This window comes from Gavia stellata, chromosome 20 (genome assembly GCF_030936135.1).
Source record: "Gavia stellata isolate bGavSte3 chromosome 20, bGavSte3.hap2, whole genome shotgun sequence".
Lineage (NCBI taxonomy): Eukaryota > Metazoa > Chordata > Aves > Gaviiformes > Gaviidae > Gavia > Gavia stellata.
Window position 1 is genome coordinate 451,522 of NC_082613.1, and position 26,418 is coordinate 477,939.

Consider the following 26,418-nt stretch of genomic DNA (forward strand, 5'->3'; position numbering starts at 1 on the left):
TACACAGAGGAGGGTCTTGACTCTTTTAGTGCAACTCTTACCCCTTGTGCAGTATCTAGTCCTTCCTCTCACCTAGCCACGGACCAACACCGACCCAGGCTAGACGCTGCCTGTGCCTCCTGTAAGTGCTGGCTTGTGGCTTGTTGCCTGTACCGTGGGGTGGCTGCAGCGACGTGAGCTGCCGCCTGCTGCTGCTGCTGCTGCTGCTGCTGCTGCTGCTGCTGCTGCTGCTGCTGCTGCTGCTGTGTGCAGGGGCCTGCCCAGCTGACAGGGATAGGGCAGCTCCCCACTCACTCGGGAACTGGAGCGTGCGCCATTGCCGGCCCAGCACTGTGTGCTGGCCGAACACGGCTGTGGGTACGAGTGCTCTCCACCCTCTGTGGGCCACGCTGCCATCCCAGCGTCCTGGTGGGTCGTGTCTGCTCAGCGCTGCTCCCAGCAGCAGCCTGCCTGTGAAACAAACTTGGGGGTCAAGACCTTCCTGTCTGGAACAAAAAACGAAACGTGTCTGCGCATGTGCCAAGGAGGAACTTGCATGTCTACCAGAGGAGGACACTGTCTTCACCAAGGTGGAACGGCAGAAGGGTGCTCCATGGGGAAACTGAACACTCACAGAGGCCAAACGTGCAGGGCTGGGTTTGTAAACTAACATGCAGTGCTGTCTGCTAAAACTGGCCCTCTCCAGCCAACGGTGAGTGAGAACTCGCTGCAGAAACCAGCACCTTTCTTGCCACAGCCAAATTTTGCCTGGCAAAGGTGTTGAGGCAGCCCTGGCTCTGTCTAGAGCTGTGCCCCTGCTCTCGCTGGAGGATGAGGAAGGGGAACACCGTTTTTTCAGTGGTAGTGATGGAAAGGGCTCGCCTTCCTGCTCCCTGGGGGAGTTAGGACCGCAGCTTTACCGTTGGGGGTTGAAGTGGTGCTGAGGGGGAATGGGATCCGCTGGTGATGCTGGGGAGGTGATGAAGCAAACCTCTCAGTGGAAAAGCATGCCCTGGCCTGCCGTCTCACCACTGCTCTGCAGACAGTGTCATTCCCTGGTACCATGTACCTGTGGCTGACGGAAGAGCTCTTTGCCCTGATGCTGCCGAGGGTGGATGCTGTCTGTGACCTCAGCAAAAGCAGGCGCTGGCGGCTGCTGCTGCTGCTGCGCGTAACCTGCCTCTGCACTTGGGCCCTCAGTGCTGACCTGCCCCATGCGCCGGGGCAGGAGGGGACCAGGTTTGCTGCTGCAGGACAGTGCCCACAGCTGCAGGCCCAGTGGCATAGCGGGGCAGTAGCCAAGCTGTAATTACAGGGTGACATCTTCTGAAGAGGCAGAGCGGCTGGCAAGCATTCTAGGCCCAACGAGCATGGTGCTAGCACATGAGATGAGTGGGCAGGTTGCTGTGCGTGCCTCCCCCATTGCTGCAGAAGTGCCTCAGATAATTTTGGGAGGCTGGAAACAGCATGTGAGCGTGTGTGTGGTGGCGTAGGACCAGCTCCAAGGGGCAGAACAGCTAGACACTGGCAAATCCTAGTTCCCATGGGGCTGCCCTTCCCAAAGCTAAAGGAACTTTTCACTTGCAGACGCCTGCGCTCCTTCAACAGCTCCTGAGCGGCTGAGGTGGCAGGACCAGCAAGTGCTGCCCTATGTGTCTGCAGCAGTCATCAGCCTGGAGCTCCTGCACTGAAACCAGGTCCCAGCTTACCCTGGCGGTCACCTCCTGGAAACGCTGAGCGCCCCATGCCCTTGGGACTAGCTTCCACACCAGAGTCTGCAACACAGACCGATGCAGCCGTGCACATAGCTGAGCAACCGTGGCAGAAAGTCTGGCTGTGGCTGCTGCTGGAGAGAAGGGAGGCACTTTGGGAGTGATGGAAATGTAGGAGCAAGGTATGAGCAGGCACAGATGTGCAGCTGGGGCTTGGTTTTGGTCTGGGAATGTCTCCAAGTAGTATCTTAGAGCAAAAAAAAGAAAAAAAACCAACATGAAAAAACCCCACTGCTTTTTATCCAAGCAGCCCCAAATAGCTTTGGCCTGGACCTGGAGGAGTAGAGGAGCTCTGCAGAGGGAACAGGGACTGGCGTCACCCAGTGCAGAGGGAGTTCCCTGCCCTCAGTGAGGCAGGAGCCGCGGGCTGCAGCTGCTCTCAGTGGGCAGGAGGGATGGGCAGGCAGGGGCTGGGTGCTGCGACCAGCCATGCTGCGCAGGAGGCAGCCGATGCCAGGCCACCCGTGCGAATGCTGTGGCAGCACCCACTCCCTCTGCGCCAGCCGAGAGGCTGCTGGGGTGTGGGGTGGCGTTGGGGAGCAGTTTCGGGGGGGGTGGGGGGGGCCGAGGAGGCAAGCGCTCCAGCGCAGGGGCTCAGCTCTGCCTGGGGGACAAAGCGCTGCCACTTTGGGCCAGGCTGGTGCAAAGCAGCCAGCGCTGCTGGGAGAGGGCAACTCTTAGCAGGCTGCACTTCGAGTGGAAGCTCAAATCTGCTGTGAAACAAGTTCAGAAAAGTCTGTGACTTCTTTTCCCTGAAAACTCTTAAGAAGCTAAATTGAGAAGAGAATGAACCTGCGACCTGGCCCTTTCCCAGGGGCTGCCAGTGGCCGGGGAAGGCTGTAACCTTCACCACCGCTCCAGAGCACTCGGTGTGACGGATGGGTGCCCGTTTCGTGCAGGAGCAGCCCGTCTTGGCTCTCCGTCCCCGCGGCCTGGTGCTAGCAGAGCCCTGCATCTCTCAGAATAGATATAGATCTCTATATATAGACTTCATCTGGTTCTATTAACATAAATATGATCACTTTAAAAATACACGTACTGTATTATGTACATTATGTACATGGGGCCAGGGCGGGCGCCGGTGGGCGCCCTGGCTGCCCTCGGCACCGCTTCCTGCGTGGTTCCTGGAACCGTTCACATTTGTTAAAAGCTCCTCAGTTTCTCTGGTGTGAGAGATGCTGGGGGGGGCACGACGACGGGGGGGCGACCCTGCAGCTGCTGCCAAAGGTAAGACATGTTTGAACGGCCCCGGGGTGCCCTGCTGCCTGCGCGCGGGGGCTGCCTGCTGCGGCACCAGCTGGCATGAGGGGACAGGCTTCGGGCTGCAGCGGTTGCATGGCCAGTGCCTGGGCCACCCTGGCCAGCTGGGTGAGGGAGTGCCGTGATGCTGGGGGGCAGTGGGACCCTACAGCCACCCCTCGCTGCAGGGTCTGGCCCTGTCAGACCAGGCAAACGGACTTTGCATAATGTTAAAACTACGCACAGATCCGGACTTTCCTACAGCCCCACAGCAGCGTCTGTGACTGCCTGGGGCTGGGGCCGGGTTAGCAGTGAAGCCCTGGGGAGCAGCACAGAGCACAGTGGGGCATGGAGGGACCCAGATGCATGTGCAGGTGCTGGGACCAGCTGGACTGGCTGCTGCTGGAGGCCTGGGAGCTCCCGGTGCAGTGTGGCAGAGGAGCGAGGTGGGGGACGGGACAGGACGCCTCTGCACCTGGGCCAAGAGCAGGCGTTGGTGCCTCAAGGGTTCAGCAGCACCCACGCAGCTCCAGCGGCCAGAGAGCGGCTCTGGCTCACGCTGCACATGGTGGGGTCTCTGCTCAGCTCTGGACACCGCAGCTCCATGCAGCAACCACTGCACAAGCACCAGGAGAGCACCAGGACAGAGAGAGCCTGGAGTCAGTGGGGAGGGGGACAGGGAGCACCCCCCACCCACCCCAGGCCGGGGCTCGTGCTGTCGTGGGATTGCTGCGCTCCAGCACCCAACCCCCCGCAGCTGCCCCCCACCCTCTGCCCCCTCCAAACCATCATGCTGCATCTCCGCAAGCTTGGCCCACAGCCTCCAGAGACGGGCGGCACCGAGGCAGCAGCAAGGTGGGGCTGTCCGGGCCCATCCTGGCGAGGTGCGGCCGGGAGGCAATGCCGTGGGAGGCAGCCCCAGGCGCTGCCAGAGGTGGGGAGAGGAGCGTCCGGCGAGGAAAGCATGCTGGTGGCCTCTCTCTTCTCCCTGCGCCTCTGCGGGAGGCAGGGCACGAGTGGCAAGCGGTGGGCAGTCACACGGCACAGGGCACAGGCACGTCCAGCCAAGCTCCGCACAGGGGTAGCGGCACGGCGGGGCTGGGCGCCCGTCTCGGCACAGCCACCCTCCTGCCCGGCGAGGGGCTGCAAGCAGCAGTGCTGGGGCCGGCAGCGGGGCTGGCCCTGCCGGGGCTGGGCGGTGGTGGCAGCGCTGGGCTCTGGTGCTCAGTCCACAGTACAGTGTATATATTTATATATAAACAAGGACAGCAGTGCTGTGATGTTGCAATGAGGAACAGCTGCTCTGGTGCTGGATGCTCCCGGAAGATCTGGTGCTGCAGTTCGAATGGAGAGATCAGGGGCACGGCCAAAGCCAGGTGAAGTTTCTGCACACCGGCTGCCATCAGGCCTTCCCTCCTCCCCTCCAGGAGCACGGTGCAAAGGGGTGATGGGGCTCTCAGCGTGCAGACAAACCTCTCTTGCGCGCCGTGTTTCAGGAGTAGATGGTGATGACCTCCCGGCCCCCACCGCGCACCAGGAGCACTCGGTCCAGGTGCTCCGTCAGCACCTCCAGGAACTCCATGTCTGCACGGCTGTCAAGGAGGACCAACGCCATGATGGAGCACGGGGACAGCCCTGTGCCCTCCCTGCCCGGCCCCGCGCCCAGGGAGCCGAGCCTGCGGCACAACACCCCTGCACCAGAGCCAGGAGCTGGTGGGGTCAGGCCCAAGCCAATTGGCCGGGGGAGCCCGCCCGCACTGACACCACACGACGGGGATTGTGCCTGAGCCCATCCCAGCAGGCAGCTGAGCCCGGCAGATCTCTGCCTGCACCCTCACGACGTGCTGTTCGTTGCACTCACACACGCGGCTGCAACATCATGTGCCTCACCACCCGTCCCGCATGCGTCACCTCTGCTGGACAGGCAGGCTGGTGCCAACAACTGCTGTCGGACCCAGCGGGGTGCAGGAGGCGTGGGGGGGCATCCGGGCTCTGGCACTGGACCTGTGCCCCGACGCTCACCTGCAAGAACCACCAGCCTTGGGGGAGTCATGGCCCGCTGGCCCCTGGCCGCCCCTGTGGAGAGGGGTCTTGGTGCCAGCCCCAAGGCAGCAGCCCTGCGGGAAGGATACAGTTCTCATCCCCTTTCCGGTTGCGCGGGGGCCCCGGCATGTTCAACAGGACCAGCTTGGCATCCTGGGACTTCTTCACGATCACCTCATTGAGCTTCACAGCCGTGTGCATCCTCCGCACATTGGACTGGTTCCTGAGGGCGACAGCATGGGTGGGCACAGGGATAGGCATAGCTGGCCTCCAGCCCCACACCAGACTCAAGGGGCCATGGGGCAGGCTGGCCTCCAGCCCCAGAGGGGTCCAGGGCTGGGCTGCAGCACGAGCTCAAGGAGCAACAAGCCTTGCCCAGTGTGGCCACTGGCAACTCTGAGCCTGCACCAGTGGCCATGAGCTGCAGGGCCATGTACAGTGCCCGTGGGCAGCAGCATGCCACGGCTGCTTGGGGCCACACCGTGTGGGAGCAAGCAGGAGCAGACGGTGCAAGCGTCACCACAGGTGCCTGAGCCTAGGCTTGCAGGAAGCTGCCGGCAGCGTAGCGGGGCAGATGGGGAGCACGCGTTGTGGGCACTGCGCGGCACGCGGAGTCTGTGCAGGGGCTGGCAGCCGCAGCCCCCGCACGCCGCCTGGGTGAGCCGTCTAGCACCACGCCAGCAGCAGCTGTCACGATGCACCGAGCTGCCCTCTTGCACGGGGGCAACCCCGATGGCTCCGGGCATGTTGCCCCACAAGCCGTGGCCCAGCTCTCCCCCCCGCCCTGGGACCCGGCACCCAGCCAAACCCAGACTTACAGGTTCTCCCACTCCCTGCCAGGAGCACCACCGGGCCGGGGGGCGGGGGGAGACAGAGAGAGAGAGAGAGAGAAGAGGTGAGCGGCGGGTGTGCACCCCGAGTCCTTGCAGCACACACTGCCCAGGCACCCCGTTCCTCATCAGCGCAGGTCTGCGCGGGGACCCCACCCCACATCCCACCCAGCCCCTCCACAGGGGTGAGCTCAGGGCACCCAGGCTGCCGGACCCCCCCCTCAGAGCAAGGACCGAGTCGGTGCTGCCGGGGCCCTCCCTGCACCCGCCTGGCTGGGGCAGGCAGGGATGGCCAGGGCCGCAGGGTGCGGGTGGGACAGGGTGGCAGCATGCGAGGCCATACGGCTTCATGTTGAAGAAGTCTTTGATGCCCTCAGGGCTGACGGGGCTCTTGGTCTTGTTCTTCTCAGCAACAGACTTCTCTTTGGTCCAGGTGAGATGCACCTTCTCGGGGGCTGTCTCCACCTCGTCGCCAGGGGACTGGGAGCTGCTGGAGAAGGTGGTAGCGTTTTTGTCGTGGATGAGCTGGACCTGCAGAAAGGAGAGGGGAACGGTGGGCAGGGGCCGGGGCCAGCCGCCTGCCCGGGCCCCCTCCTGGCACAGCCCCTCACCTCTTCTTCTGGCTTCTCCTCGCCATCGCCCACCTGCTCCTCAGGGACACTCAGGCGCAGGCGTGTGTTGGCTGGGTTCTTGCGCCGGATGGAGCCGCGGGACTCGTCTGTGATGCTCTGGATCTGTGCAGGACAGGGACAGCCAGGGGAGTGGGTCAGAACAGGGCTTGGCCAAGCAGACCCCAGACTGCAGCCCCAGCTCCCCAGCAGGACTGAGCGTGCAGAGCTGCAGCTCGGCCGGCAGCACAGCCACCACAGGGGCCAGATCCCACCCAGACTGTCCTGCATTCTCACCTCCCGCTCCCGCTCGTTCTTGGTGAGGTGCATTTGCTTGAGGATCTGGGAGCGCTGCTCCATCACTAGAGTCTTCTCGTAGGTGTAGGCAGAGATATCACTTTCATGCTGTGGGGGGGGACAGAAGAAATTGTGGGGCAGGGTGATCTGCACCCACTGCTCCCAGCCTGGCTCTGCATGTCCCTGTGGACCTACTTGTCCCCATGGTGCTGTGTCCCCCTGTGGTGCTCTGTGTCCCCATGGTGCTGTGTCCCCATGGTGCTGCATGTCCCCATGGTGCTGTGTCCCCCTGTGGTGCTCTGTGTCCCCATGGTGCTGCATGTCCCTATGGTGGTGTGTCCCCCTGTGGTGCTGTGTCCCCCTGTGGAGCTGTGTGTGTCCCCATGGTGCTGTGTCCCCCTGTGGCAGGGTCTGTCTGGCTCTCCCACGCGCAGCATCCCAGACTGTGGCACACACCCCCGTCCCAGCGCTCACCATCTCCACCACCTCCACCTCCGCGGTGATGCGCAGGTGGTACAGGAACGTGGTCAGGTCCTTCTTCATCTGGATGCTGTTGTCGTCCATCTGCGCCACCGTGAAGATACGCATCTTGCACTTGCGCCAGACCTGCGAGGGAGGGAGGCATCGGCATGGCTCGGCAGGGACGGCCCCAGCCCCCTGCCCCACACCGTGAGGCCCAAGCTACCTTGTGATGCCGCAGGAGGAAGGGCAGCAGCATGAGCATCCCCCCATCGTGGACAATCCACCAGACGTCGATGTGGCCCTCTGAGAACCGCTCTTGGTTGCCCGGGAACATGGCGACATTCTTGGCCACCAGCAAGGCCAGGTGCCCGGCCGTGGTCTCTCGCACCAGCTCTGGGAGGGGAAGGGCCATGTCAGCTGGGGCAGCTCGCAGCCCCCGCCCAGCCTGGCAGCACCCGCCCTCCACAGTGCCTACCGATGAAGTTCCTCCAGGTCTGGTGGTCTTCCTTCTGGCGCCAGCTGCGGGGCCAGCCCACCAGCACCGTGTTGTGCTGCAGCCCCCCCAGCCCGCTGGACTGGATGAGGTGGGACATGCCGTCCCGCAGGTTGGAGGAGATCACCACCTGGCAAAAGCCCTTCACCTTCTCCGCTTCCATCAGGCGGCGGATGGACTGGCAATGGGAGAGGGGGGTCAGACCGCAGGGCCCAGGGACGGGCGCCTGCTGCGGGCAGAGCGGATGCCAGCCCCGGCAGTGGCACCCCGGCCAGGCAGGGTACGGGGTGCAGGGTGTGGGGTACTGGGCGCTGGGCACAGGGTGTGGGGTGAGGGGAGCAGGGTGTGGGGTGCAGGTCCCCGTGCCCCATGGCAGGCTGGCAGCTTTGGGCTCGGAGGGGTGAGGCCTGGCCGTGAGCAGAGCTGGCGTATCGCTCTGCGCCGTGCCGAGCGGAGGGTGTCCCTGTGCCAGGGCTCTGATGGGCGGCGGAGTGGCAATTAGAGTTATTTACTCAGAGAAATTATAACATGTCTGCTTGGGAGAGAAACTGTTTGCTTCCGAGGGCTTAATCTCATTAATGGCCGCCCGGCTGGTGCAGAGGTGTGGGGGGGTGGGGAGGGCTCTCATTCCGGCAGGGAAAGGCTCCCGTCTCCCACCCTGCCTGGCACCGAGGCCGCAGGGGCCGCGGGGGGCCGTGGGGAGGGTCAGGCTGCAGCGGCCATGGGGCAGCTGAGGGGCTGCTCAGCCCAGCAGCACAGCAGCCCCTGGCCGAGCACGGTGCGTGCCGTGCCGTGCCGTGCCGTGCCGTGCCATGCCATGCCGTGCCGTGCCAAGCCCTGCAGCAGCTAGCCAAGACTGGGAACAGCGCCCGGCTGGTGCCGGTGCCTCTGGCATCTGGCGAGGGGGGCAAGGGACCATAGGTCCCCGCAGTGCCCCAAGCACCAGGGAAGCATGCCGCCCCCGTGCTCTCCCAGCCATCCCGGGCCGCCAGCCCTGGCTGCGGGGCAGAAATGCCGCCGGGCTCCTGGGGATGGCCGTGGGCACCAGCTGCTGGCAGAACCCAGCCCGGTGCAGGCAGCGGCCCCAGCACAGGAAGCTCTCACCTCCTCTGCCCTCTGCGCCTGCGGGTGGTTGTCCAGGAAGGTCCCTTCCAGCACGGAGGCCACGATGGTGAGGCCCTTGCCGGCCTTGAGCTGCGACGTGAAGGATAGGAGCTGCGGGTGTACCACGTTCTGCTCCTGATCCCCCCGGACCAGGACCAGCAGCTGTGGCCTGGAAGGATGGTTCTGCAGTCAGTACCCGCAGCCCGGCCGGCCCCCGCCCCGGCCCTCCTGGTGCCCCCCCCAGCCCAGCCTCACCTCCAGTTCTTGGTGTGTGGGGGACCCTCCTCCAGCCGCAGCAGGGCGTAGCGGGCTGCACTCAGGGACAGCCCCCGGATCCCGTCGCCCCACTCCTTCTCCGCCCTGCGGGAACCAGCAGCACATAAGGGATGCCCACGGCTCCAGTCACGGAGCACCGCGCCGGCACCCCAGAGCATCCCAGGAGGAGCAGCCCGGGGGACCTGAGCAGCCCACACCAAAGGGCTGAGGCGCGCCTGTTGGTGCTGGGCAGGTGCTGCGGCTCCATGGCCCCCCTTACCCGCGGTACTCAATGTATTTGTAGATGAGGCCGGCGATCAGCATGGCGACCAGCGCATAGTACCAGGAGCAGATGAACATCAGCGCCAGGCAGAGGCTCATGCCCAGGAAGGACAGGGTCCTGCGGAGAGCACTGCACCGTCAGCATGCCCCGGCCCCCTCAGCGGTGCCGGGATCCCTGGCTGGGGGTGGCCCAGGCGGGTGGCCGGACACCCCATCCCCTCCGTTCCCATCCCGTCCCAGCTCACCAGTGGTAGTAGCGGAAGCGGGGCCGCCAGTTGGGCGTCCTCAGCAGTGTCTGCACTGCACACGCCAGGTTGACGAACATGTAGCACATGAGGAAAAACCTGCAGGAGAGAGCATGGGGCTGAGCCGGGCACACCGGACCGGACTGGGGCTGCAGCCAGGCCCCGCCACACCTCCCAGCCCCGGCGTGGCCAGCGCTGGAGTGGGCCCTGCTGACAGGCAGGGGAGCCAGGGCCACGGAGCAACGCCGGCCGAGGAGGGGCCCTGGGCTCCCTGTGGGGCTCCCCCCTTCCCAGGCGGTGGGAGCCGAGAAGCAGAGCCCCGCACACCCCACCCGCCTGGCCGGGGCGAGGGGGTGCAGGCCTGTCTGCAGCTTGCAAAGGTGCAGGTGGACAGAGCATGCTGCCTACATGGAGAGGATGGGAGCCACCTCGTCCAGGGAGGCGATCAGGATCCCGATCTCGCAGATGCAGGCTGTGAGCAGCAGGGCCCACGTCGGCTCCCCGTTGGCTTTGCCGTGGCCGAAGACCTGGGAGTGGCGGGAGGAGAGGAATATGTTATGGGTCTGCGGCGCCAGCGCCACACGGCCCTGAGCAAGGGTCCCTGGCACAGCCCAATGGGACCAGACCCTCCCATGTGCCCAGCCCTGGCCGGGAGCAGGGATCGGGTGCACCAGGGCTGCACAAGCACCACCATGAGCTGGCCCATGTCCCAAGCCGGGTCCCACTGGGGGAGCGGTCCCAGGGCTGGTGGGACTGGCTTCCACTGCCAGTACAACCCTGTTCCTGGCAGACCCTGCAGCCCTCCCCGCACCCAGAGCAGGCCCTGTCCCCCCGGGACCCCCACCCAGGGACAAGCCCCAGCTCAGCCTGGCCACAGCCAGCGTGGAGCCAGACATGCTGCTGGTGGAGAGCAGCTCCTCCTGCGGCTGTGGGGACACGGAGGGGGTCCGAGCGTGAGGGCGGGGGTCGGGGGCGTGTGTCTGGACGGATTAGAGGGTGCGGGCGGTGCAAGCAAGCGAGAGCTCAGGCTGGGGCTGGCAGGTTGAAGGAGGGAGGATAAAATTAGCCCGCTCTTCCCTGGGGGGAGCTGTCGGGTTGGATTTGGAGAGATGAGGTTGTGAGAACGCGTCTTCAGAGAGCAGATAAATATGAAGCGGCACGGCAGCGGGGGAAGGGAATCCTGACCTTTCCCAACACTCTCCTCCCACCGACATGGCAGCCAAACCCACCACGGCCACCCGCTGCCGCACCCGTGCCAGCGGGACAAGGGCAGGGCAGCCGGGCTGCTCTGACAGGCAGTGGTGCCAGGAGGAGGCAGTGCGGGCAGCATGGGTTCCCGCCGGTCTCCCATGCTGGTGGGAGCCGCGGCCACGGTGGGCGCTCGGGGCTGGCAGTGCTGGGCTCAGGGGACACCTACCCTGAGGAAGGGCACGATCCCATCCCTGGAGATGGCTTGCAGGAGGCGGGGGGCTCCGGTGAGGCTCTGCAGCCCGGCCCCACATGTGGAGAAGAAGGAGCCGATGACAATGACCCACGGGGACGGCCACGCCAGAGTGCCAACCACCAGGTTCCCGTTGACGGCTTCACCAAACCTGCGGGGCACCAGCATCACCTATGGCTCCGTCCCATGGCCGAGCCCCGAGAGCGCCAGCACTGTGGTGGCACAACCCAACCCCCCAGCAGGTCGGCCACCGAGGGACCACCACCGTGGGGGGGACAGGACTGGACTGGGGAAGGGTCCTGCCCCGGCTGCTGATGGCCCCCACCCCCTGTGGGGGGTGAGCAAGGGACTGGGGTCTCAGGTAGCTGGGGGTCTGTCCCCATCCCCCCCACCCGTGACCGTGTCAGGGGACAAGGGGGAGGTGTGGGAGGGGGCTCCCCAGCCCCGGTGCTGGGAGAAGGCCGTTTAAGGCTGCGTGTGGTTGGGTCCCATTTGTGTTGGTGCTGGCGACCCAGAAGTGTCACCTGCCACGTGCGGCGAGCTGGGCTGCCCCAGATACGCAGGCAGTGCAGGCAGCCCTGCCTGTTGACAAACAAGCATGCCGCCTGCAGCCCTGGAGCGGGAGGAAGGGCTGCGGATGTGCAGCAAAACATGGGGGGGGTGTCAGGACACACACAAGCCCCCAGCGCCTGTTACAAGCACAGGCCCCCCCCCAGGAACCCCCCCAACATGGCACTGTCACCCCAGGACCCCCGCGGACCCTCCAGTGCCACCCCGTCCTCCCAGTGTGTCCCAGATGCAGCCCACGCCCCCACCTCCCCCTGGAGCTGCCCCTGCCACAGCCCATTCCCGGGGGCTGCTCCCGGGGGCTGCTCCCGGGGGGCTGCTGGGCTCCCCCCACGCCTGCCCTACGCTCACTTGTCACGCAGGACGACCCCCTCGATGCATGCCCCGAACAGGACGACAGAGCTGATATCTGCCGGGTGGTCAAGGAGAGCCAGGAGGATACGGAGTCCCGTCTGCCTGCCCGCCCCCCACCAGCGGGGTGTCAGGACCCCCGTCCCAGCCCGGCGGGGTACCCAAGCAGGTCGGCCCCGCACAGCAAGCCCACCCACTCTCAGCCCCATGGCCCAGGCTCAGGCAAGCCCTGAAGGATACAGACTGCAGAGGTGGTGGCAATGGCCAGGATGGTGCCCGTGGGGATGGACTTCTGGGCGTCCCGCAGGTCTCCAGAGCGGTTGGAACCAGCCATGATGCCTGGGAAAAGAGGGGATGGTGCCATGGTAGGCAGAGCCGCAGCCCTTGCCCATCCCAGCCGACAGGACAGCTCACACTGGGCACTGTGTGAATCCTGGGTGCGGCAGGGCACCAGCTCGGTGGTGTGCCAGGATGGGGAGCGTGCACACAGCTGGCAACAGAGCAGGCACTGCCATGGCTTGGGGCCCCCAGCCCATTCCCCCCGTCCCCTCCAGCACTTCCCCCCGAGCCGCAGGCTGAGGCCAGTCAAGGATTAGGCTCGAAACACTCTTCAGTGACTTGTCTCATTAGCCCTTAATTAGCTCAAGCAGGGACGGTGACTGCAGCAGTGACAGGGACAAGGTCCAGCCCCGGCGCTGCTCTGGGAAAGCAGGAGGCCAGGCTGGGATGCGGCTGGCCCGAGGGATGACCTGCACCCCTGCTGTGGCAGTGGCCAGGGCGGCCGTCCCACCGCGCGCAGCAGGGCAGCACCCCGCAGCTGGGACGTGGCCACCTGTAGCTCAGCCCATGGCACTGGGGGGACACATGCCACGCAAAAACCAGGACCTGCCGGCAAGTGGGCACTGGGCAGGAGGGCCCCAGGGTCTGTGTGCCGAGTGGCACTGCAGGACCCGTCCAACTGCCGGGACCCCCGCAGCGCCAGCCACCTCCAGCCACCACCGTGCCCGGGGCAGCCCTGGGGGGTCTCACCGGCTCCAGCACCAGTGCAGCTGCAGGCGTGACCCGGCAGCTGCACCCTGCGGCAGCTCCGCAGTGGGACTGGGGCGGGGGGGGGGGCTCCTCCGCCCCCGGGGATCTATAAATACCGGAGCCTCGGGACGTCAATGCAGCGCCGGGCGGCACCGCCAGATCTGGAGCGCGGGCGGCTGCGTGGGAGGCGCAGGCTGCGATCCACCCCCACGCCGCTGCTGCCGCACCCAGCATGGGGGGCAGGCGCACGTGGGGCTCCGCAGGAGCACGCCCGGTGGCATGTGCGCCAGCGGGTACCCCGTGGCACGCGAGCGGGGCCGCCGGCGGCTCCCACCTGTGACCGAGGGGAAGTAGATGCCAACAAGCAGGGTGAAGTAGGAGGTCATGTCACTGAAGACGTAGGGCTGGTCCATGTCCACCGGGGTGTCGGGGGGGCTCACGGAGGGCAGCCCCCGCTTCTCCACGATCACGCCCTTGGTCAGGTATGAGCTCCAGAGGTTCTCTGTGAGGAGGCAGGAGGCCAGGCAGCGCGGCTGGCATAAGGAGGTGCCGGAGAGCCGCCCGCAGCCGGCACAGCTCCTTCCCGCCCCGCAGCCCCAAGGGATGGAGTACAGGGGCGTTCAGCGCTGCCTCCCCCTGCCCCGGCCTCAGTAAGCAGCCAGCACGGCCAGCAGCCAGGGCCGCTGGCATCCAGCGGGCGAGGGATGGGGCATCCTCAGCCTGTCACGGATGTGCAGAAACACCCGGCCTGGGAACAGGCCTGGCAGCACGGGTGGGCGGCCAGAGCAGGTCTGTCCTGCTGCTGGCATCGTCCCTGCACGATACTGGAGCAGATGACATGGGATTGCAGTAGCAAATAATTAAGAGGGTAATATAATTAATGCTGATCAACACAGGTTTAAGGAAAGTGGATCGTGTCAAAGTAACTTGATAATGTTTTTGATGGGATTACGAGTGCGGGGCTGATGTAACAGGCTTAGTGTCCCTCCGCGTGCTGCCTTGGCCGCAGATCGTGGTGAGAAACTGGAGCAGAGAGCAGCCAGCGCCTGGGCATGGCAGGGAGAGGCCGACAGCCCTTGGCGTGGCATTGCAAAGGGGCTGCTGAGTGGGTCCAAAGGGGCCCCACAGGGACCAGCCCTCAGCACCCGGCACCTAGTACCCCTCCCCAGCCACATGATCTCCCCAACCACTCTCAGGTGACAGTCAGGGCTGGCAACCCCAACCGACACAGCCCTGCCTGGCTCATCCTCCCGGAAAAGCAAATTTCTCCCTGGAGAGAGACCCAGCGCCTGAGGCACAGCCATCCCCAGCCACCTCTGCCAGGGCCACACAGGGACACCCTGTCTCAAGACACTGCCAGCCCAGTCACCCTCGCCACCAGCCACCCCGGAGCCGGGTCCTGGCTCTGCCCTGTGTGCCACAGATGCAGGAGTATTTGCTGTCTGCTGCCCTGACAAAGACTGGTCAGGCCAAGTGAGGGGTCCATGTCCCCTCCCCAGCAGGAGGGTCCCCAGCAGGAGCAGGCTGTACCCAGCAGCCAGGGACTCCTTATCCGCCCCACGAGACCTCAGCATGGGATGCCATCGGGACCCTCCCAAACACACAGCGAACATGCTCCACCACATCGCCGTGACGCAGCCTGGCAGCCATAGCCCCAAGTGCCACACGCTTAGCAAAGTCCACGCTCCCGTGCCTGGGTCCACGCAGCCACTGCGGCAGGGACGGGCTGGAGCGGCCCTGCAGCCGCACTGGCACAGTCTCAGCCTTGGCATCTGGAGGAGATGCAGCCGGGGCTGCCCTGTGGCAACCGTCAGCCGTGCTCGGGTGCCCCAACCCCTGCTCTGCTGTGTGGGACCCACCAGAGACGGAGCCACCACCAGCTCACTGGGTGCACCCAGCGTGCTGCATGGGCAGCACAGCCGCTGTCCCGACACCCAGCCCAGCACCACAGGAGCGCTGGGCCTGGCTGCTGCACCGGGGAAGGGCTGATCCTGCTCGTGGCTCTGCGGGCAGGGAAGCCCGACGGGGTGCTGCACTCCTGAGCCCCAACACCTGCACCGGTGCGGGAGCGCCCAGAGCAGGTCCTACCAGCACGGCCCCGCAGAGCAGGGGTCCGCAAATGCCCTCTGAGTGTGGCACTGAGCATCGGCCTCCACTGCCCACTGTGGAGTGTGAGCACCTGGCAAATGTACCACCTCCGGAAAAACAGGTCAAAAGTGGCTCCTCCCAGCAAATTCACGAGTTTTTCTGTAGCCCTGGCCACTCGCCCAGCACGGCTGCAGCTGCAGCAGCAAAGTGCCCCCAAGGGGCGATCGCGAAACCTCAGATCGATACCAGCCTTTCCAAAGGCCAAGAAGCAGCAGAGGGAGGCTTTATTCTTCCCCAGCCTTTGGGCATGCTTCGGAGCCGTCCTGCTGCGGTCTGGCTGGCACAGACCACGCACGGACGGCTGCAGTGCCCAGCTCAGTCACACAGTGCAGGAGTCCGTCCTGCTGCCCAGGACAGTGCAAGCGTGGCTCGCTGCGCCCGAGGGTCAGAGCAGCCCACGGCAGGGATCGCCCACACGTCCCCTCACGTGGACCTGGCACTGCCCGCCCAGCCCCACACCACCTGCCTGGCACGCCTGAGGGGATGGCCCCCCACACCCATGATGCCCCCCCCCCCCAGCACCAGCCCCTCCACCAGCCCTGCCAGCGGAGCTGCCCGGCAAGCACGGCTGCTGCCTCATCATGGCTCCTCGCGGCTTGTCCTGCACCTCTGTACCTGCACCCACATCCCCACACCTCCATCACCACTCCTCCATCCCTGTGCCTCCGTCCCTGTGCCTTCATTCCCATGCCGTGCCCACCTTGGATGAGGCCGCTGGCGGCACCAGGGATGCCCTCGATCTCCGTCACATTGTTCATGGTGAAGTACTCATCACAGGTGGCATTGAGGAAGCGGGAGGTGCAGAAGAGCTCCCAGAGCTTGGAGCCCACTGTCTCGTTCCCCTCCACAACCATCTTGGTGCAGAGGTCGAAGCCGTGGCGCGAGAGGGTCCTGTTGCCCAGGAGGCAAATCCTGGGGCGGGGCAGGCACTCAGCCATGCAACTGCATGCCCCTGCCCCGCCGCAGCCCCGCGGGACGCAATACTCACGGGAAGCTTGGCGGGTCAAAGGCCGACTTGATGACGCCAGCGTAGATGGCGAGGATGGAGAGGATGACACAGCCCAAGAAGACGAGAGCAAACTTGTTGACATACTTGACCCCCACGAACACCACGGTGGCCATGCAGGTCAGCACGCAGGTGCCGTACACACGCATGTTGTTGAGCATCGCGGCCGCCTCCCCACTGGCATCCTCTGCCTTGAAGATGGCCATGGCTGGGAAGATGTAGGCCTGGGAGAGAGTCATGGCATCACCACCCAGCTAATGGCCCCGTGGAGGGGACCCTGAGGAAGGGTCCCTTGGCCCCACTGCAAAGCCTCAGCTCCCTGATGAGCCACGAGGAGCAGGCAGCACGGGCAGGCGAGGGCAGAGCTGTCCTACCAGGACCTGAGCCCTCGGCACCACGCAAGGGAAAGGACCAGGCACGTACCAGCAGGATTTCGATGGTGCCCAGGATGTACATGGCGCCGGCAAAGGTGGTGCCCAGGTAGAAGCAGAGCCCCACGGCCCCACCAAACTCGGGTCCCAAGGAACGCGAGATCATGTAGTACGAGCCACCCGCTGTCGGAGAGAGCAAAGGTGAGTCCCAGCCAGACCCCAGCAGCACCCCCAGCCCTGCCAGGTGTCCCGGAGGGCAGGATGGAGCCCGGGCAGCCCTGGAACCCTCTCCAGCACAGAGCAGGACGCATTCCCCAAGCCCCGGAGCAGCAGGAGCGACCACACTGGCAGAGCCATTCCCTGGGATCCCAGCAGCCAGGTGTGAAGACCACGGGGACATGTGTCCCCTGGGACCGCCAGACAGGCACTGGAGCCCCAGGGACATGGGCCATGCCCTGCTCCATCCTCCCAGAGGAGCCCTTAGAGCTAGGCTGCCAGGATCGATGGTCCCGCCGTGGCAGCAGGATGATAAATAGTTTTAATTACAGCCTGTGCTTGGGCTGTCAGTGCCGTGCCCAGCCCAGCAGACCAGCCGGGCCAGCACAGCTCGCCCGCTCCCAGCTCCCTGGGGCTCTATGGGGCTGGGCATGCTCTGGGGGAGGCAGCCCAAGGGCACCCACACAGCCAGACCCCACCAGCGCCTCCCCGGGGGTGGAGATGGCACACAGCAGCGGCAGCGCGCCTGGCACGGCTCAGGGAGGCCGGCGGGAGAGGCCGCCCCACCGCCCAGCCCGTGGCGCCCAGCACGCCCGGCTCCCCAGCCTCCTGCTGGCATGTCTCCCTGGCTCCCCCACGGCCTCGCCAGTCTGGCAGAGGGAGGAGCCGTGGCTGGCGGCTCTTGCTGCCATCTGCACCTCGCAGCTCTGGGGACGGGTGGCGGCTCCAGCTCCCGCTCCCCCTGGGCCACGGGGAACCTGTGCGGGCTGGTGGCAGAGGGTCGGGGAGCGGCTGGCAGCGATGTCTGCCCTCCCGCGCATGGCGCGGGGCAGCCCCAGAGCTCAGCCCAGGGAGCAGGATGGCCTCGGGGGATGCTCTCTGGGAAAAGCCCTTTGCCACACTCGTCCCGGCCCTTCTGGGGCACAGGGGCTCCCGCTGGCACCCGACCCAGCAGGGAGCCAGATCCCCTCGCCCCCAGCGGACACGGACATGGGCTCGGCTCTACCTGGCACCACACCATTGGTGGCAATCGCGCTCATGGAAATGGCCGTCAGCATTGTCTGCAGGAAGAAACACAGTGTCAGCACCTGCCAGAGCTCCCTCCTCACTGGGGCAGAGGGACAGGGGAGCGGGAAGGGAGGGCTGGGGCCATGCTGGGACATGGGGCTCCCCGAGGCCACGCTGAGATCTGCCACAGGGCCGGAATGCCCGCAGGAGAGCCAGATGGATGGACAGATGGATGGATGGGCAAACAGGGTTGCTGGCTGACAGTGCAGCTGTGGGGCTGAGCCCCTTGGAGGGACCACCAGTGCCGCGAGGAGCAGGGGTCCCTGGGCTGCCCAGGACGCTGCCCGTGTTCAGCCCCCCCAGCCTCTGCCCTGGGGTCACTGTCCTGGCAGGATGGCTCACTGCAAGCACAGTGTGCAGGGCCAGGGCAGGGGGACCCCCCGCCACATCCCCCACTCATGGCAGCTAAGATCTGGGTCACCATTTGAGCGCCATTCTCCTGCTGATTCCTTTGGGAATCTGGAGGCTTCTCCTTGCTGTAAGTGGGGCAGGGGCAGGGGCAGGGGCAGGGGCAGGGGCAGGGGCAGGGGTAGGGGCAGGGGCAGCAGCTAGTGCACCTCTCCACAGCCCAGATAGCCCAGCTGGTGACCCCCAGACCCTGGGCAATGCCAGCGGGGGCCCGGCCAGTTCCATCACTCACGCAGGAGCAGCAGAGGAAGACCATGCAGAAGGACTCCATGATGCCGGCGATCCCCACCACCCAGGTGAGGCGCAGGAAGAGAATGACCCCAAAGATGTTCTGAAGGCAGGGCAGATAGACGCCCATGAAGGTGCCCATCCGTGGGGCCTGCCAAGAGAGCAGGCAACCATCAGGGCTCACGGGCCTGGCTGGCAGAGGAGCGAGGGGTGCTGCTCCTCCTGCAACGCAGCCAGGGACCCTGGGGTGAAACCGCCCCCCTGCAGGGGCCGAGGGACCCGGCTGTCTCCAGGGCAGCCCAGGGCCTTGCACTGCACAGGCAGGGGCTGGGTGAAGGGGCTGCGTCCCTCCTGTGTCCCTCACCTGCACCGGCTTCTTCTTGCCCCCGTCATTGTTCTCAGCCTCCTCGTGCTCCCGGCTGCCCTGCGGCAGGTTGGTGTAGTTGGCCAGCCCGCTCAGCAGGGACGAGACCATGGGGCTGGTGTCCATCTCCTCCTGCAGAGAGCAGAGCCCCGAGCTGTGAGGACAGTCCCTCGGGACCCTGGCCAGCCCCGGGACTCGGGGACTTTGCCAGATGCCACCCCACCACCCGCCCTGCTGGGCACAGCTGTGGCAGCTGGGGGACCCTGGTCTGGGGCTCCAGCATGTCCCAGTGCTCAGGGTGCGTGTTGGGGTGCTGTGGGACAGCTGCCGAACTCGGCCCCCTCCCCAGGGACCCTCCCTGCCCTGCCACCCACGTGCCCTACCTCGAAGAGGGCCATGTTCTTGCCATCATACTCTTTGCCCTTCTCCAGGTCCGTGCTGTTGATGAAGGGGCTGCTCTCCTTGGGGTTGCCATCGCCTGCAGAGACACCACTGGGTCAGCCAGGCAGCCCCCGCCCCAGCCCATGCTGGGAGAGCATCTGCCCTGCGGGGCTGCCACTGAGAGGGGTTGCGGCTGCACCCCAGCTCCCACGGGAGGGCTGCCAGGGCCGTAGGCACCATGCTTGCACCCACTCCGTGCAGGCAGCCCCTGCGTCCCAGGCGCCAGCATCGCCTCCCAAACCACGCATGGGCAGGGGCCACCCTTCCCCAAGAGCCACACGCTGCCCTGCCTGGCCAGGCCGGTGCACGGACCCGCCGGAGCGCATCCACGCAGTGAGGTGAGCGGTGTGGATCCAGGGGGAACCCTCCCAGCAGGATGGCTGGCAGCAATAACTCACAGCATGGGGTGCCCGCGGGTAAGCGCGCTGTGTCTGCCCGCAGCACCGTGTCTGCAAGAGCAGGATCCATCCGGCTGCTCAGCATGCCACCACGGAGGGGGACCATCCCAGCGCAGTGCCTGGGAGTGGGGTGAGCGGCCGGATGTCTGGTCCTGCTCCCTGACATGCACCACAGGAGCAGGGGCCGTGGCCTCACTGGCTGCACTGCAAGGCGGGGAGGCGTCCAGCAGTGCCGCCACCGAGGGCGGGCGCTGCTGCTCTGCCCGGGGCAGCAGAACCGCCTGCAGCGACCCAGAGGCCGCAGAGCTGCTGGGACAGGGCCGCGGCTGCTCGCTGCATTAACAACCTCGTGCAGAAGAAATTTGGAGTTGGCTTAATAGCAAGGAAAACAGCGGAGCTGCAGAGCAGCAGAAATAAATCAGGCTGGAAATGGAGCGTCAGCGAGGACGGTGCCGCTGGAGCAGCGCAGCCCTGAGCGGAGGCCCAGAGGGGAGGGAGGCAGGGGTCGCATGGGGCCGGGGAGCCAAAGGACATGGTGCTGGGCAGAGAGGCTCGGCAGGCAACGGCCCCTGTGGCACAGGGAAACCCGAGCAGCTGGGCCTGGTCCCCGGCCCTGGGCGGGAGAAGAGGGCCTCCCCGCCACACACCCATCCCACCACCATGGCCCCACAGCCAGGGCAATCGCACTGCCAGCAGCAGCAGCTGCCAAGCAGGCTGCCTGCATGGGCAGGGTTACAGACCTGCTCGGCACCCCAGGCCCGGAGCGAGAGCCGTCCCCTCCGCTGGCCTTGAGGGCGGACCTTGGGAGCGCCCGGGGGCGCAGGAGTATCGCAGGGGCCGCCCGTGGGCACCGCAGCAGCCCCGGGACAGACCCCACGACCATTTGGAGCAGCCTGGTCCTTTGAAGACCGCCTGCCTCCTGTCAGTTGACTCATATTCGGGATCCTGGGAGCCAGTTTGCCTGTGTGCGGTGGTGATTCACCATCTGCAATTTCCCTGGCAGACACGGCGCTCCTGGCTGACCGGGAGGTGAAGCCCTGAGCGCCACAGGTGACGCTGACCTGTGGGCTGGCCCCCCACCGGTCCCCAGGCTCCTCCGGCGTGCGGCAGCAGGGTGGCAGTGTCCCTGACGGTGCGGCCAAACTGCAGGGCAGAGCCCGCAGGCTTCTCCTGTGCAGGAATGGCCATGGCAGCAGCACCAGGACACCCTGGCCCACAGGTCTGGCGGCCTCACTCCAGATCCCCCTCAGACGCATGCCCGGCGCCGCGCGCTGCACCGCCAACACATGCCCTGCCCTGTGTCCCCCACCGAAGGGTGTGCAGGGTGTTCTCGGCATGGCCCCAACACGCTCCTTGCTCCGGGTTTGGTCTAAAGCGATGCACCCAGTGCTCGTTAGGTAACAGCAGCGACACGAGCTGGCACCCACCCGCTCGCCACGGCTCCCACCCACCCGCACCGGCTCCGGGGACCGCATGGATGTGAGACGTCCACCACACCAACGGGGAGACCCTCCAGGCCGACGGTGCGGCCTGTCCCCAGCACAGGGGCGCGAGGACACAGGAGCAGGGATGTCTGGAGCCCGCCTCCCCCGCCTCGGGACCAAGCAGGGCTGGGTGGTGCCTTGGGGACACAGGGGCGGGGACAGCCTGGCAGGGGGGACATGCTCGCAGCCTGGTGAGGCCCTGGGTCCCCACCGGGAGAGTGGAGCCCACGGGGGCCTCGCCTCACCGCCTGGTACCCAGCCGACGACATCACCATGCTGGTTTCCATGGCAACGGCGAGCCACAGCCGCCTCAGCTCCCGCTCTTATGTAACGGCGCAGGCAGCCGGACGCTGGCCCCGGACGGCACCCGTGCCCTGGCCCACCAGCACCTGCCGGACAGCGTGGCCGGTCCCCCCTGGCCCCATTCTGCCCCGACCCCATGGGGCTGGCACTGCCCGGCTCCACACGACAGATGCCAGCAGCACCCCGGGGTGCCCATGCCCCAACGTGCCAGCACCACAACAGCATCCAAACCTCCCAGTCCCTCCGTCCCCCGGCCTGGGGCACTGCCCCTCTCTGGCACCGCAGGGACCGCGGCCCCATGCTGGCATCGCCCAGGCTGCCAGGGCTGGCCTGGGGTACAGGAGCCCCTCGCCTGGTGGTGCTGCCAGGAGGACTGGCGCTGGGAGAGGCCCCAGGCTGGCGGGAGGTGGGGACACGGGGATGTGCACGCGGCCACCTGCCTCGCCCCTGGCCCCGCAGGCTGGAAGGAGTTAAGTGCCAGGGCCACGGGGTCCCAGGTGACCATGTGTTCCCTGCTCCTGCCGGAGACCATTTTGCCGCAGAGGGGCTGGTGCAGCCTCTCCCCGGCAGCTGCCACAGGATTTGTGGTCTGTGCGGGCAGAGGCAGGCGGGGGCACCACAGCCTGTCCCAGGCAGGGGCACTATGGCCCGTCCCTGCCCGGTGGCTCCACGGGGGTGACACCTCCCAGCTGCAGGGACACGCGGGCCACCACCAAGCATGGAGTCCCAGGTCCCCCCGGGGCCTGCCGAGCCTGCCTGTGCCCTGCTCCCCCAGCACAGCCCGGGGATGAACGGCACCAGGGCAGGAGTGCGGGACGGGGCTGGGCAGCACCAAGGCTGGGCAGCCCGGCATGGGAGAGGAGGCGTGAGCGGAGCAGAGCCAAGCCATGCCAGGCTTCGATCCCGGCGCTCAGCCGCCCCCCTCCCCAGGGATCACTCAACATGAATCGGCCTTTTAATTTGCTGCGGCGGCTGGAAGGGCTCACGGCGGGATTTGCTGGCAGGAACCCGCAGCCCTGCTGTGGGCGCTGCACTGTCCCGCTCGTGGCACGGGTTACCGCCAACCCTGCCTGCCCAGGGCATCCCAAAGCCGACCCCACTGCCTGCCCCAGCAGCCCGGCGCCCCCGGAGCCGAGGGACCATCCCTGCGGCCCTGGGAGGTTGCCTGCCCCACAGTGCAGCACTGGGACTGCAGCACTAGCCACAATGTGATCTAATGGCTTTTTACTCAGCCCTAAATTGGGTTAGGAAGCGTCATGTCCCTTATCCCAAGTCCTCCCTAATTGCTTTGCATGGCGCAGGGCACTAAGCACTGGCTGGGGGGGAGACCAGGCAGCCAAAAACCCTACGGGCTAATTAACCAGAACTGCTGCCGGGGCTGCTGCCTGCTCTGCCTGGCCGTGGCCAGCCCGTCCCCTCCCTCCACGGCACACTGTGAGGGCCGGCTCCCTCGCGGCCACCGCGCATGGTGAGCCCTGGCCAGAGATATCAGGCGCTGGGGCTGCAGTGCCGGCCGGGAAGAGCAGCAGGCGAGGGGGGACATGGCAGGGGCAGCCCAGGCCCCACACTCCTCCTGTGCCTCTGTGCTCCTGCAGCACCCCAGGGCCTGCCGGGTGCTGGCACAGGGGTGCTGACAGCTCAGGGACCCCCTGTGCGGGCCTGGCCACTGGGCCCTCCTGCGCCACCCCCCCCGCACCAGTCCTGCCAGCCCCAGGGGCAGCAGCAGTGCTGCGGCTGCTCAGGGTGCCCAGGGACACCCCGGGGCTCCCCTGGAGGCACATAGGGCACCTTGACTTTTGCCAGAGCATTCGGCGGTACCAGCTGGCGAGCAGCCTCCTCCCGCTCCCCAGGGCTCTGCCCACGGCCAGCAGCAAGGGACACCCCAGGGTGACCCCAGCAGCCTGGCGAGCACATGGGTGGGCACATGGCCCTGGCTGATGTCCCCAGCTGCTGCAGTTTTGCAGGCACTGCTGGCCAGGGAGGCCACAGTGCTGTTCTGTCACCCCCGGCTAGCAAGGGGACTTGGCCGCACGTCCACTGGCTTAGGGGTGTCTAAGGCAGATGGGGATGGCCAAGGGACCCTTATGGTGGCTGGCACTTCTGCTCCCACCCAGGCTTCCTTCTCCCCTGAGCAAGGGTATCTGCCAGCTGCCCCGGGTAAGGTAACCCTCAGAGAGGCCACGGGAGCCCCCACAGCCCCAGCTGAGACAGAGGCCACCAGTGGCCGGAGCAGCATGGGGCTCATGCTGGCAGCATGCACAGCAGTGCTGGCTCCTGACTGCAGCGCGATGGTGGGTGGGGTGGGGGGGTGGGATTGTCCCCCCGCTCCAGGGCTGCGCTTTGCCCCTCTAGCTGGCAGGCACACCAAGTGGCCTTTTGGGCTGGATTCTTTCACTGCCTGACCCAAATTGGACCAACTGCTACTTCAGACCTATCCTCTTCCTTCCTAAACCCAGGATTATCCTCCCTTTGATCAGCCAGCCCTGCAGGCGCAGGATTTCCAGCACAGGCGCTTTGGCTGGCTGCGTTTAAACAGCTTCCCAGATTCTCCGACAGCCCGAGCCCTGCCTTGGAAATGGCCGTGGACACAAGCTCCAGCAAAGCTCCCAGCCCCGGGTGTCCCTTCCTTGGGCAGCCCGGTGCCTCCAGGCTGGAGCACCGGCACGGCAGCCTGCAGCGGGGCTGCATCTGACATTTCCACACCCCAAACAGAGCAGTGCAAGCTGCCAGCCTGGACACTGCAGGCAGCAGCCCTGCCTGCTCCCCCACTCCCCACCACCTCCCCAGAGGGTCTGCCACCGGCCCATCCCTTGCCAGGCTGCCAGGGCTGGAGCCCTTCCAGCCCTTGTCATGAGGCTCTCACAGGCTGTCCAGAGCAGAGACCTGAGCAGGGACGCTGGTCGGCCTTTCCAACAGAAATGGCCTAGGTGGCATCCAGGGCTTCAGCAGCTCCACTGGGCTCAGCAAGTCACCAGCCAGCCAGTGCTTGAGCCGCTGGGACACGGGGGGGGGGGGGGGCGTGCTGGCATGCAACAGCTCTGCCACCCCCCACCCCCCCAGGGTCATCCACGGTCCCCGCCAACAGACCCCGCACAGGGAGCTCAGTGTGACCCTCAGCAAGGGGGGCAATCCCACCCCCCTGCAACAGCCGCTCTCAGCACGGGTGTGGAGGGCCCTGCTGTGCCCCCCCCCCCGATGCTCCCAAGCCCCCCAGGGCCCCCACCACCTCCAGCCTCGTGCCCGCCAGCCCACGGGACACCATCTCGCCAGGCCTGGTTCCAGGGACAGTTTGCCTGGTCCATCTGTAGTGACACCATGTCCAGCCCTCCCGCCAGACCCCAGCAAGGCAGAAAGGCTTGCTGCCGTGCCGCCGGCACTGCTGTGATGGAAATGCAGCGAGTGAGATAGATCCTGGTGCTGCAGAGGGCAAGAGGAGGGCGAGAGCCCAGGGAAGGGCACCGCCAGGGTCCAGCGTGGCTGCCCCCCAGCCCGGCAAGGTGCCCCCAGAAGACTCCTGCCAGGCCTGACCTTGAGTGGAGCCATGAATAAACAACCAAATAAACAGGCTCAGTTCGGCGGAGCAGAACGAACACCAAAAGCCTTGTCGCGGCTGTGCCCAGAGCCTCACTGCAGGCAGCCGGCAACTTCTGCAGCAGCTGCCAGAGCCGGCTGTCCCCTCCTGCCTGGGGCTTTCAGCAGACCCTACGAGGGGACCCGGTGAGGGCACCTGGTGGGGGGCTGGGGGGAGTCAGAGAGGCACTGCAGGTCCCCTTGGGCACACCGCTGCATTTCCCTGGCTCCAACCCATCCCTGTGCCTGACAGAAACACCTGCAGGAGAGGTTGCTGCACTGGCCCAGCTGCCTGGGGCTGGATACGGCCCCGCAGGGGCCCGAGGACCCTTTGCAGCAACTCGGCTGTTGGTGGGTGCCCCAGAGAGAGAGCTCAGGCCAAAGCACCAGCAGTCGTGTGGCTTCTGCCAGGGCCTGGTGGCCCCGCCGCCTGCGGGGCTGCAGCCCCAGCCCCTTGCCTGCACTGCACCGGGGCTGCAGCATGCCCGGCATGGCATGGATTGGCAGGGAATCGCACAGCTTGGTCCGGACCGGCAGGTCACGGCACGAGCCAGACCGAGCGGACCAGCTCGGCTCGGCTTCGCTTGGCACGGCTCGGTACGGCACGGCTCGGCTCGGCACAGCACGGCTCGGCACAGCACGGCTCGGCACAGCACGGCTCGGCGCTGCAGAGCGCAGCGGCCCCGGGCCGAGCGGCTCTTGCCGTCCCCGGCGCAGGGCCCAGGCGGCCGCTTCAGCACCGCGGACAGCGGCGGCGGCACTCGGCGGCAGAGCCCCCGCGCGGCCCCGGGGGCGGCGGATGCGGGGGAGGTCGGCGGGGACGGGGGGGGCTGCCGGGAGGAACGGGATGGGGGGCGGCAGCGGGGGCAAGGGAGGCGGTAGGGAGGGATGGGGGGCGGCAGCCGGAGATGGGGGGCGGCAGTAGGAGGGGATGGGGGGCGGCAGCGCGGATGGGGGAGGCGGCAGGGAGGGATGGGGAGGAGGTAGCCAGGGATGGGGGGGCGGCAGCCGGAGGGGGGAGGCGGTAGGGAGGGATGGGGAGGAGGTAGCGAGGGATGGGGGGGCGGCAGCCGAGCGCGGGGACCCCTGCGGGGGTCCCGGGCAGGCGGGAGCGGGTCGCTGCAGCTGCTGCGGGGGCTGCCCGGGAGAGGGCAGGGGCCGGCGCCCGGCGGGATCGCCCGGAGCGCAGCCCGCAGCCCCCGCCCGGGAGGAGGCTCCCCGGCAAGCCCCGGGCACGGCTCGGCCCCACCGCGGCCGCTGCTCCAGCCGCGCCGCCGTTTCGCGGGGCTGCCGCAGCGGCGGGAGCGGGGCCGGGGCTGCGCGGAGGCGCCGGCAGCGGCAGCGGGAGCAGCCCCGCACCGCCCGCCGCAGCCCCGCGGGGCCGCGGACCAAGAGCCGCCGTCGCGGCCGCTGTCG

At 66.7% G+C, this 26,418-nt stretch overlaps 1 protein-coding gene across 2 annotated transcripts in view; it reads right to left on the reverse strand.

Moving 5' to 3' along the window:
- Window positions 1-4,164: 4,164 nt before the first annotated feature.
- The window catches only part of SLC12A5 (solute carrier family 12 member 5), a 29,601-nt gene continuing 7,347 nt past the window's right edge, over window positions 4,165-26,418 (reverse strand). For both annotated transcript variants that reach the window (XM_059827288.1, XM_059827289.1), the window contains exons 2-27: window positions 19,190-19,284; window positions 18,807-18,938; window positions 18,447-18,593; window positions 17,745-17,799; window positions 16,575-16,705; window positions 16,134-16,375; window positions 15,846-16,057; window positions 13,332-13,499; window positions 12,209-12,307; window positions 11,969-12,026; window positions 11,027-11,201; window positions 10,018-10,136; window positions 9,610-9,708; window positions 9,363-9,482; window positions 9,083-9,187; window positions 8,828-8,996; window positions 7,706-7,901; window positions 7,454-7,623; window positions 7,243-7,374; window positions 6,769-6,876; window positions 6,475-6,597; window positions 6,207-6,394; window positions 5,852-5,866; window positions 5,123-5,256; window positions 4,464-4,574; window positions 4,165-4,324 (exon numbers count right to left, since the gene is read on the reverse strand). In XM_059827288.1, the coding sequence (XP_059683271.1) occupies window positions 4,483-4,574; window positions 5,123-5,256; window positions 5,852-5,866; window positions 6,207-6,394; window positions 6,475-6,597; window positions 6,769-6,876; window positions 7,243-7,374; window positions 7,454-7,623; window positions 7,706-7,901; window positions 8,828-8,996; window positions 9,083-9,187; window positions 9,363-9,482; window positions 9,610-9,708; window positions 10,018-10,136; window positions 11,027-11,201; window positions 11,969-12,026; window positions 12,209-12,307; window positions 13,332-13,499; window positions 15,846-16,057; window positions 16,134-16,375; window positions 16,575-16,705; window positions 17,745-17,799; window positions 18,447-18,593; window positions 18,807-18,938; window positions 19,190-19,284 (3,284 nt within the window). In that variant the 3' untranslated portion in view covers window positions 4,165-4,324; window positions 4,464-4,482. The remainder of the gene's footprint in view (window positions 4,325-4,463; window positions 4,575-5,122; window positions 5,257-5,851; window positions 5,867-6,206; window positions 6,395-6,474; window positions 6,598-6,768; window positions 6,877-7,242; window positions 7,375-7,453; window positions 7,624-7,705; window positions 7,902-8,827; window positions 8,997-9,082; window positions 9,188-9,362; window positions 9,483-9,609; window positions 9,709-10,017; window positions 10,137-11,026; window positions 11,202-11,968; window positions 12,027-12,208; window positions 12,308-13,331; window positions 13,500-15,845; window positions 16,058-16,133; window positions 16,376-16,574; window positions 16,706-17,744; window positions 17,800-18,446; window positions 18,594-18,806; window positions 18,939-19,189; window positions 19,285-26,418) is intronic.